Source organism: Aspergillus karnatakaensis, assembly GCF_047715665.1.
Source record: "Aspergillus karnatakaensis strain CBS 102800 unplaced genomic scaffold BJY04scaffold_1, whole genome shotgun sequence".
NCBI classification, from domain to species: Eukaryota; Fungi; Ascomycota; class Eurotiomycetes; order Eurotiales; family Aspergillaceae; genus Aspergillus; species Aspergillus karnatakaensis.
In genome coordinates, this window is record NW_027395713.1 from 440,539 (window position 1) to 452,171 (window position 11,633).

At 49.3% G+C, this 11,633-nt stretch overlaps 2 protein-coding genes across 2 annotated transcripts; both read left to right on the forward strand.

The window, feature by feature from the left end:
• Positions 1 to 300: 300 nt before the first annotated feature.
• Positions 301 to 9,423, forward strand: atmA (DNA-binding protein kinase TEL1; the record flags this gene model as incomplete). Its single annotated transcript, XM_073714577.1, has 9 exons — positions 301 to 382; positions 432 to 474; positions 533 to 1,876; positions 1,936 to 2,276; positions 2,328 to 6,780; positions 6,828 to 7,218; positions 7,271 to 8,335; positions 8,385 to 9,342; positions 9,404 to 9,423. 9 exons carry the CDS (start codon positions 301 to 303, stop codon positions 9,421 to 9,423), a joined length of 8,697 nt encoding a protein of 2,898 aa, XP_073577204.1.
• A 446-nt stretch (positions 9,424 to 9,869) lies between these two features.
• On the forward strand, positions 9,870 to 11,569 carry BJY04DRAFT_212428 (gluconeogenesis factor YvcK family protein; the record flags this gene model as incomplete). The annotated part of the gene is made up of 2 exons (XM_073714578.1): positions 9,870 to 10,074; positions 10,125 to 11,569. 2 exons carry the CDS (start codon positions 9,870 to 9,872, stop codon positions 11,567 to 11,569), a joined length of 1,650 nt encoding a protein of 549 aa, XP_073577205.1.
• Positions 11,570 to 11,633: the final 64 nt, after the last annotated feature.

Below are 11,633 nucleotides of genomic sequence, written 5' to 3' on the forward strand. Positions count from 1 at the left end.
CGCGACAAAATTCCCGGCGGTCGACAAAGGCGGCGAGAGCTCCCTCAACCGACCCACACCAACAATCAATCAAGCTGCGCAGCTCCATGACAGCTCCAAGCTTTCGATTTTTCTGCAAAATACTAGATAAGTTCTGTCTGATCTTGTGAACGGCCTATTGATATAGAGAGGGACCCCCCGTCGCAGTTCATACATCGCAAGCCTTCGCTCAGCGATGATACTTCTGGGAGCTCTGGGATGAGCTTCTGAGCAGCTTTGACTGTTTTCCTGCCCGAAAGTAGAAAGTCATCGCGGTCCACGATGAAGGGCAAAATCACTCTTGATGGAGCGATCGCGCTTCTTTCGTCAGATAAAGTCAAAACCCGTACAGATGGCTTAGCAGGTTCGCCGTCCATCGACTGTCTCTGTCACACTTTTCTAACGCCCACAAGATTTGAAACACATCCTGCAGCAGAACAAGCGGAACTCAAAACTGTACGGGCTGAGTCAATCTAGGATTGAGGTTTTTGAATTGACATGCGCGATGTTCTAGGCGATCAATGAGCGATAAGGCCTGTCACAAGATATTCGAATCTCTGTTCCGGCTCATCTCCGTTGAGAAATCATCGTATGATCGAGCAAGCTCTAAAGGGGCCGCTTCCATTCGTCTGTCTGGTTGCGGCAATGTTGTTCGCATAGCTGTTGATGTTCTGCTAAGCAACCTACGGTCCAGATCAGTTCGCGCAGTCATTGACCATATCACCGACGTCCTGGTCGGGCCTGAAAGTGCACTGTTCGAGCTTCTTAGTCTAGACTACACAAAGTGCTTGAGTACAATCCTGCGCCATCCCCCTCACGTTGAGCATCTGAGTGTCGAGGACTGGGAGAATATTATGCAGTTCTGCCTGAAGATAATTGGTGATTCAAATAATGAAGACAGCCAACAAAGCACAATGAGTCCGCATGCCTCTACTTTGGACGATTTCCTTAACGCCAGCGGAGGCCGATCAACACCATCTAGGATGACACCATCAATGACGTTCAGAGAAAAGCCCAAAGGACCCACTGGAGCGATTCAGGAAGCTTTGCAATGTGTTGAGATACTCTCTGGAGTCCCAAATGCACCCATCCACGATAACGCGGAGAACCTTCTTCGTGTACTTGCGAAATATGTAGGATCGGCTGCCATCGCCGGGAGTGGCCATCAAACAGCGTTTGCTAGCATAAATACAGTGGTGATGAGAACAGTTTTCGATCATTCGGAACTCACACGGGACACTTTGCTGGATCTAGTTCCGGCAATTCGACAACACTGGACAACGAAACTTGTAGGCCTGAAGGACGAGCTGCTTGTTACTGTGGTATTCGTCGTCACCATTTTGAGCGATGCGATTCGAAGGGACCCAGCAGAGCCGCTAATAGCTGTGATTGATGGACTTAGAAACTCTCTCCAGCGCGAGTACTGCAGAAGATCCGAGAAGGAGGTCCTTCAAGTGGATGAACTGACTTTTGGCACAAAAAGTCAAGAAGCCTCCGAGAGATTTCACCTATGGCCACGACTAGAGAGCCCTCGGTCTGAGCATAACTGGACGATGATCTGGGTTATGGCGAGGCTGCTAGAACTCTCAGAGGAGCTTGCCTTGCGACTGTCGCCCCGTCTTGCTACAGACGAAATGCCAAACAAAAAGCCGCGGATAGCATCAAGGATAGACGATACTTTCCGGGACTCTACAGGGTCATTTGGTCCGAAAAGGGTATGCGCTCTGCAATTGATTCCCTTTCTTCCCAACCATTTTTATTCCGTCGAATCTAAAGCGTCTTTGTTGGAACGTTTGATTCCGAATATACACGATGACAATGTCATAATATCATCCTGGACAATGATTGCTATTGCAAGGTACCGCTCCGTTCAAGTAATGATGAGTATTCGGGTGTTGACGAGGATTCCAATTTTAGTATTGCTGCCAGCCCTAAAGCAGACGAGCCATCTCTTAAACGATACTGGCAACAAGTTTGGGATCTGACATCTCGTGCAACTGCATCGCAATCGACATCTAGAGCTGCTTGTAACCTGCAGAACAGCATTCTTGAGTATAGCCTTCTCGACTATTCCGCAGTGGCAGAGACAACTAATTCAATGCTCTCATTTGTCAACCTGAACGGGCCGTCAACTCTCTCTGATGCATCTCTCGATCTGTGGGCAAGCATTATCAAAATGACGGCTCAGATAAACCCTGGCTCTGTGTCGAATGCTTCCAATCAAATCTGCGCATGGCTGCGAGAGGCCTGGATCATTGGTATGTGGTCGCCCAATACGCGCAAATATCAACTGCTAATGGCTCAATTAGGAACAGCGGCAGACCGTACACAGATTTCACAGATCGCTACATTCGCACGGCCATTGGAAATCCTGAATCTGATCTTAGCCTGTACCAATAGGCCGTTTCGACGACCCAGGTTCCACTTCAGGGGGCCGACAGGTGCTGTTGCAAATTGTTGGCACTTTTATCATAGAAACAAGCAGATCTGGGACTATCTGTTTGATCTGCGGGGCATGCTGGATTTTTATGATGTCTGGGACTCAGAAGACACAGTCTCCATAGAGGAATTCGCACGGTTCGACCCAAACGACCTCGCAATTCTCGACTTGTTGCAAGCAAAATCAGAAAATTTTCTTCACTCCTGGCAATCAGTGTCCGAAGATAAGTCGCGCCATGTCACACCTGAAATTGTGCAGATACTCACGTCCTTCTGTGTGACGGTGGCCATATATACCTCCTGCCTGCCAGAGCAACCGGGAGCCCGGTTACAGACCTTGCAGTCAAATAACAATCGTCTCTGGGAAAGCATTTGCTTTTTCTTGGCTTCGCGGGAACCTTCATTCCTTCAGGGTTGCTTATTACTGTTTCCCTTCTTTCTCCCCCCTGGCTCATGCTTTTCTCAACCGAGTACTGCTATCCATAAGGCTCTGTTTGGACTCGTCGTACCTTTGAGCAGGGTCCTCGAGGGTCATAGGCAGTCGCAGAAAAACACTTTGTCCGCGACCAACGACGAAGCCATGGATATCGATGATCCTTTCATGGTGTCAACAGATCAAACTGAGGAGGCATCAAACATTATATTTGCCAATCGAAGGGACTCGCCCTTATTTCAAGAGCCTGCTAGCTTCCAGCGTTATATGACAGTTCTTCTTTCCCTCTTCCAGATGGCACACTCCCGGTCCTGCTCCAAAACCCCGACTGACGAATCCTTCGATCAGTATTTGACCACTCTCGACGAAGCTGATATACTAGCCGCCCACGAGATACTGCCTTACGCCTATATGTCATGCGCTGAGCTGGGACGCAACTCGCTCCTCAGATTACTTGAGGGTCTAGGGGAGATATGCCTTCAATCATATGATCTAGAGCGCTGCGAGAACTCGCATCTGGTATGTATTCGTATGATGGGCAGCTTTGTCAGCTCGTGGACGGGTGGTATACAAGACAGCCTCAGTGACTCAGCAGCGGATATTTACACTTGGTTCACAGACGTATTTCTCAAGAAAGGAAGGGCATCTTCTTCTGTTCTCATGGCATTTGCTGAACTCCTAGGGGACATACTTAGGCTGAATCCCGGATATTCTAGTGGTCAGTCCAGCCCGTCCCCCAGAACAACGCTTTTCGAAATCATCAGTGAGGGCGATGTGCTGGTTAAGTTCAATGCGGGCAATCTGATACCTCAACTGTTTGGCCAATTTTTACTCAAAGATCACGATGCTATTTTCGATGATGTCCTTGCCTGCCTCCCGTGCGATCGTGACTGGAAGGAGGGGATTGCTGTTCGTTTGTTCTTACTCGCCCAGCTCGCCTCCAAGTGGCATACACTGCTTCGAAGAAGCATCTACCATATATTTGAGACGCCGGCGCAGGTGCGCCATTCCCTTTGGTACGCCGAAAAGTGTCTGTTGTATGTCTCAGAATCCCTGGGGCTTCAAGATACAAAAGAAATATTCCGTCTTTTCTCCTCCCAAATAATTTATACCTGGACCGAGAGTCAGTCAGTGATGTCTATGCCTTTCAGCATTTTTGGGTACGCGAATCTCGAGGACATGTTGAGTGACGCGCAGGATGAGATTGTTGGACAGATTATGATGCGTGCAAGTGAGGATGATGCAACTGAGCTATCGAAGTTCATGCGTCGGCCTTTCGATGAGCTTTTGACAGAATCTCTCTACAAAGCAGAGGCATACACGATAGCTCGGGACATAAGTACTCCCCCTGGCCAGGGAAGTCAGCCCAAGGGCGTGGAAAATCGACTAAAGAAAATCCTTGGTGCTGATAGGTTCGTGACCTTAATTGATGCTCAATTCCCCCAGATTATAGCCACATTCTTCGGAGCTCTTGACCTTTACGAGCAAGTGGAAAAAGCATTCTCGCGAAGAGAAAGCTTTAAAGTGGCTCTTGACACTTTCAAACGCATCACATCCAAAGGCTCTTCGGGGATGGTGCTGCCGGCTAATCAGCAACCGTCGTTCAGAGCCCGGTATCTACTCGATGAGCTTGAGTTTCTGTGCAAACGAGGTGGATATGAACTCGAGACGATTTGGACCCCTACATTAGTCTCCTATGTCTGCCGGACTCTTCTGGAGTCTATTCATCCTGCGCTTGGCTCCCTTCATGCTTGCTCGGTGATACGGAAACTCAAAATTCTGGTTTGCGTTGCAGGCCCTGTCATGCTAAGTGACTATCCCTTCGAAATGATTATACATGATCTTCAGCCTCTGCTGGTGGATATTTTCTGTTCCGAAGATGCACTAGCTATCTTCTGGTACTTGCTAGAAGCCGGCAAGGCATATTTGGCTGAGAAGCCTGGTCTGATAGCAGGGATCGCAGTTTCCACTCTATTGCCCTTGAGAAGGTTTTTGCTGTCGCCTCCTGTAGACCCACGACACGGACTTCAGCTACAAACAGTTGTTAAGGGTCTCCAATCATTCTCTGAATGGTTTGAGAGCTACCTTAGCTCCTACGACTCACCAGCTCTTTTTGGACAGGCTTCGAACTCTTTCCGACAAATGACAGGCTCCTTACAGGTTACAAGTAGTCAGCAATATGGCTCCGCTGGTGTAAGTGAGAGTGATCTACTTCTCGAAGTATTAAGGGATCGCGAATTGAAGAGCAGTCTCTTGAGCAAACCGATCTCCGACCGCGTCATTTCACTGCTTTGCGCCGCTTCTAAGGGAGAGGTTGGATCTCATCTTACCAGTATTGAGCGAGATGAGGACGCCATATCGAGTGCCACTATGGTCTTCCAGACACTCCGGGAATTTGACCCAGGCCCAGTATACCGATCCTGGGCAGCTAGAGTCATTGGACGAGCCTTTGCAGCCACCGGCAAGATTGACAATGTTCTTTTGAGGGAGCAGGATTTTGGCCTATTCCAGCCTGCCATGTCGCATGCCGCTACTGATATTCTCTGTCGTTCCAAGGCAAAGATCATACAGCTACTCTGCAATGCCCTGCAAAACAATAGCCAAACTGGCGCTGTCGAACGTACCTTGCAGCTGATAATTAGCAACCTCGCCGACTTTCCAGACTTCGAATCTTGTGCCAGCGATATTGCCCCTTCTCTCTTGAAAGCTCTCACATGGAGTCCCTATCAGTGTCCAAGCATACCTTTCAGCGCGCTAGAAGCTAAGAAGCGTGACAGCGTACAAGGTTGGGATCTTCACCTTTCACCCTCTGACTGGGCACGTAACATTGGCCTTTTGCTCTCGAAAGCAGCAGCAGATGACCCGGTTATTGGACCGCTAAGCAGCATATTATACCTTAATCCGGACCTGGCAGCCCAGCTATTACCTTACATTTTACATGATACTTTGCTAGCGGAGCTGCGCGGCGAAGTTGCTGTACGTGACACTTTGTCACAGATATTCAACGAAGCCCTACACGACGTTGAAGACAGTGCTATTCCCCATGCCCGGCTTATTATTAACTGCATCCTCTATCTTCGCAATCAACCAATACCGGACGAAAGTACGATAGTGGACCGAGACAAATGGCTGGACATCGATTTCGCAGTGGCTTCATCCGCTGCCGGTAAATGCCGACTGCCTAAGACAGCCCTTTTGTTTCTTGAGGTCCATGCTGCTCGCTCTACCTCGGGCTCGCGCCGTTCCTCTCTTGTCAAGTACGAGCCTCCAGCAGGGTTATTGCATGATATTTTCAAGAATATTGATGACCCAGACTTCTTCTACGGGGTCCAACAATCATCCTCTCTAGATTCTGTAATGGAGACGCTCGAACACGAGAGTTCAGGCTTCAAGAACCTTCTTTTCCAAAGCGCCCAGTATGATAGTCAGGTTCAAATGACAGGATCTGGCAATACTTACGGTGTCCTCAGAGCGTTGAATGCAACTAATCTTCAAGGAATCGCTAACTCGATGCTTAGTGCATCCGGACATTCAAGTGATACTTCAGTCCCCTTTGGCAGTATGCTAAAAGCCGCAACTAATCTCCGACAGTGGGATATACCTGTTTCCCCGCTGAACACATCACCTTCGGCAACAATCTTCAGGGCATTTCAGACTCTGAATACGTCTGGAATGCTCGTCGATGTGAGCAGCTCTATTGACGAAAGCTTAACGAACAGCCTGAATTTGATTGATAACGACCGCCATTCCGCCTTGTCTTTGCGAACTGCTATGAAAGTTCTTGGTATTCTGACTGAGATTGAAGATGTCATAAATTGCAAGTCGACAGAGGATATCAACCAACAATGGCAGCGAATCGCGGCCCGAACCACTTGGCTGAAGAATACAGAGTATGTAGGAATCCTACTCGAGGAGGGCAAATACTAACGTGACTTAGTGTGCAAGAAGTTGGCGAGATACTGAACTCTCACGAGACCTTATTTTCCTCCATCAAGCAACAAGATTACCTCAAATCCGCGTTTAATTTCAGAGATCACGACGCACAGCTGCTCGAGGTGAAGGTGATTCGCCAGTCCTTACAGATCGCCAGGAATCATGGAATCGCCCAAGCTTCATTGAAATCCGCGGTATACCTCTCGAAACTTTCAGATCAGAGCGTTTCTTTAGGGCTCAATGTTGAAGGCGTGGCAAAGTTTGACCTGGCCAATGTGTTGTGGGATCAAGGAGAGATGGCCCCTTCGATCCATATTCTCCAGCAGCTAAAGGACAGGAATGACCTTCATAAACAGGCTATCCCGATCAGCCGAGCCGAACTTCTCGTCACTTTGGTAAATAAACAGTGACACCCTCTCATGATACTGTTATCTGACGCAATTCAAGGGCCACCACATCGCGGAAGCACGTCTGGAGAAACCTGAAACGATTATCCAGAACTATCTAACACCGGCAGTTAAAGAACTAAGGGGCCGTTCGGAAGCGGAAGATGCTGGACGAGTCTATCATGGCTTTGCAATGTTCTGCGATCAACAGTTACAGAATCCCGACGGCCTAGAGGACTTTTCACGAGTCGAGCAACTTCGGAACCGCAAGGAGAAAGAGGTCCTGGCCCTTGATGAGATGCTCAAAAGTGCAGAAGGTAAAGAACGAGACACACTCAAGTTCCATAGATCGAAGACAAAACAGTGGTTCGACCTTGACGACAGGGAATACCAGCGTCTTAAGCGGAGTCGGGAAGCTTTTCTCCAACAGTGTCTCGAGAATTATCTTATCTGCTTGAGAGAAAGTGAAGCCTATAATAATGACGTTCTGCGCTTTTGTGCCCTCTGGCTTGATCAGTCTTACAGTGACATCGCCAACCGGGCAGTCTCGAAATACATTGCAGATGTCCCCAGTCGGAAGTTTGCGCCGTTGATGAACCAGCTAACGTCGCGCCTCCTGGATATCCCCGACGACGACTTTCAAAACATGCTCTTCGCCCTCACCTACCGAATTTGCTCCGAGCATCCGTTCCACGGTATGTATCAAATCTTTGCGAGCAGCAAGTCTAGAGGCGGAAAGGACCAGTCCGCACTATCGCGTAATAAAGCGGCCTCGAAATTGGCCGACGCCTTGCGAAGTGACAAGCAGATAGGATCCTTGTGGGTGGCGATCCACAATGTGAATATCAACTATGTGCGCTTCGCCGTTGAACGACTTGACGAGAAGACGAAGAGTGGCGCAAAAGTCAAGCTGCAAAAACTTGCAACGGGTGAGCGGCTCGAGCAAGATGCTGCTAATCAACGTCTACCGCCCCCGACAATGAAGATCGATATCCGCATTGATTGCGACTACAGTGATGTTCCAAAGCTTGTTCGGTTCCTGCCTGACTTTACCGTTGCATCTGGAGTTAGCGCACCGAAGATTGTCACGGCTCTGGCGAGCAACGGCGTAAGATATAAGCAACTGGTAAGAACACTCCTTTTTGGTATCGACCTTGATCCTAACTGTTGTATAGTTCAAAGGAGGAAATGATGATCTGCGACAGGACGCTATCATGGAGCAAGTATTTGAGCAAGTTAGTAGTCTTCTCAAAGAGCACCAGGCTACCCGGCGGCGGAATCTGGGGATTAGAGCATACAAGGTCCTTCCTCTGACATCAAATTCGGGGATCATTGAATTTGTTCCACACACGATACCACTCAATGAGTACCTGATGCCTGCCCATCAGCGGTACTACCCTAAGGACATGAAACCGAATGCTTGCCGCAAGCACATCAGCGATGTTCAGACGCGATCATTCGAGCAGCGAGTTCGGACGTATCGTCAGGTGACTGAGCACTTCCATCCAGTCATGCGGTACTTCTTTATGGAGAAATTCAACAATCCGGATGACTGGTTTGGTAGAAGACTATCGTACACTCAGAGTACCGCTGCTATATCGATTCTCGGCCACGTCCTCGGACTCGGCGATCGACACGGTCATAACATCCTACTCGATGAAAGAACCGGCGAAGTTGTACACATTGATTTAGGTGTAGCCTTTGAACAGGGCCGCGTTCTTCCGGTCCCCGAAGTTGTTCCATTCCGAATGACGCGTGACCTGGTTGATGGAATGGGCATCACGAAAACCGAAGGAGTCTTCCGGCGCTGCTGTGAATTTACCCTCGAAGCTCTGCGACAGGAATCATACAGCATCATGACTATACTTGACGTGCTCCGATACGATCCACTGTACAGTTGGACGGTGTCGCCGCTGCGAATGAAAAAGATGCAGAAGGAGGACGCAGCAGATGGTCCCCCAGTGCTTCCTGGCTCGACGGTCGACCAACGGCCAACAAATGAGCCCAGTGAGGCTGACCGAGCTTTGACGGTGGTAGCGAAAAAGCTGAGCAAGACGTTGAGTGTGACGGCTACTGTGAACGAGTTGATACAGCAAGCGACGGATGAGAAGAACCTTGCAGTTCTATATTGCGGTATGTACTCGCCTGGTGATGCAAATAGGACAATCACTAACAGATGACGATGACGAAATAGGCTGGGCCGCATATGCTTGAGCGATGGATATCATGGTCATGGCTACGATTGAAGCGATTAAATTCTAAAGTAGAGATGTAGGGAGCATATAGATCGCTTATCAACGGGAATTGCCATTTTTGCCGAAAAGGGTAAATCTGTCAACCTGAGGTCACTTTGTCCTGTCACATCTTTCTAGTTATCTGTCTATCTATCAATCCATCTATCTTCATTCTTAATTCTGGTCCTTTTTGTGCGAAATCTAAATCAGCTATCCGCAGGCCAGTTGACAATTATCTACTCGGCACGGTCAGTCACTTTCAGGCTGCGTGGTCATTTGTGGTGGCGGTCATCTTTTTCTGGGTGAGATATATTTCTTCCGTCAACTAACTTTCACAATCCATCCCTAATTCTCTACCAGGCCGCAGAAACATCTTCTATTTACAAACTCATTGGGTCGTACTAACGAGCTATCGGGCCGTCCGCCATGTCCACCACCCCTGCTGCTCCCAACAGGGGCTTGGTGGTTTTCTCTGGCGGAAGTGCTGCGAACAACTTGGTCGATGTGTTCAATGCTGTCCGAGAGAACAAGGACTGTCCATTGAGCTACATCATTCCAATTAGTGATAATGGAGGATCATCGTCGGAGCTCATTCGCATCTTCGGTGGTCCTGGTATCGGCGATGTAAGGAGTGAGTATCACCTCGATAACCAGAATGTTGCTTCGCTGATGCGCATGCAGGTAGACTGGTTCGCCTGATTCCACCATCTCCTCCAAACTCTGAGCGTGCTGCTATCAAAGCCCTGTTCAACCATCGACTACCAGCAGACGACTCCGCCCATAGCCAATGGCTATCCATCGTGGATGGAACGTCCTTCCTCTGGAAATCAGTGGCTCCGGCAAAGAAGGAGCTCATCCGCTCCTTCTTCAATTTGCTCAACCTTGAGATTCTCAAACGCGCTCGCCCACCAGCATCAACCTTTGACTTCTCCTCCGCGAGCGTCGGTAACCTCTTCCTTACCGGCGCACGGCTTTTCAGCGGCAGCTTCGAGAGCGCCATCTACCTCCTCAGCAATATCTGTGACGTCCCCTCCGATCTCGTCCGGGTAATCCCAGCAATAAATTCCAACTTCTCGCACCATATCTCCGCCTCCCTGGCCAACGGAACCATCATCGTCGGTCAAAATAGCATTTCGCATCCATCCCTACCACCGCGACCCGCATCCCCACGCCCAAACATCACCCTCCAAACTGATGGGATCAGCCCGCCAAATATTGATATCAATATCGATCTAGCGATTGACTACACCGAGCCCTCTGACGTCCTTGATACAGCCCTCTACGAAGACGACCAACCTCCAGGATTCCTCCCACACCTCCGTAATAAGAACATCAACTTCTCGAAATCCGAGAACGAGGACCTTCCCGCCCGGATTTCTAGAATCTGGTATATAAACCCCTACGGGCAAGAAATTAGACCGCGCGCCAATCCTCGTGTGCTTGAATCTCTCCGTGACGCACAGGCAATCATATACAGCATTGGATCTCTATACACGTCGCTTATTCCCAGCCTTATCTTGCAGGGCGTTGGCCAAGCAATCGTTTCTAGTCCGGCGCGGCTCAAGATTCTTATCCTAAACGGAAGTTTAGACCGAGAAACTGGACCACCAGATCAAGCATTCACCGCCGTCGATTTCGTCGAAGCAATCACCCGCGCAGGAGAGGAAAGTCGAGGCCGCAATATTCATTCTACAGTGACATCCCCGTCTCGGTCTACTGAGCCGAAGAACCCAGTCAAAAATCGTGGATTTGACACAGACTCAGACCTTACAACCTTCCCCTCCCTCCCTGGCCCCTCAACTCACAACACGGCTAATGAAATCCCGCTTCCCTACACATCCTATGTAACCCACGTTCTGCACCTCGATGGTCCGGGTACACCACTTGTGGACAAAGACCAGCTCGCGTCAATAGGAATCGAGACGCTGCGTCTCTACGGGAGAAAAATAATGTCGTCTCATGATGGCACTCAGGCAGAAGTTCCTGTGGGGATGAGATATGATTCTGCGGGGTTGATCCAGGCGTTGGAAGTTGTGCTGGGAAAGAAAGGGGATGCGATGATTAGGGGGGCAGAGGGGCTGAGTAGAAGGAACACGTTGGATCCGGGGAGAAAGAGGGGAGCATAAGCTTTCTTGTCTGTCTGAATATATGGATTGTTCTCGATTTGTGAGAGATGACGTGTGGGCGTGA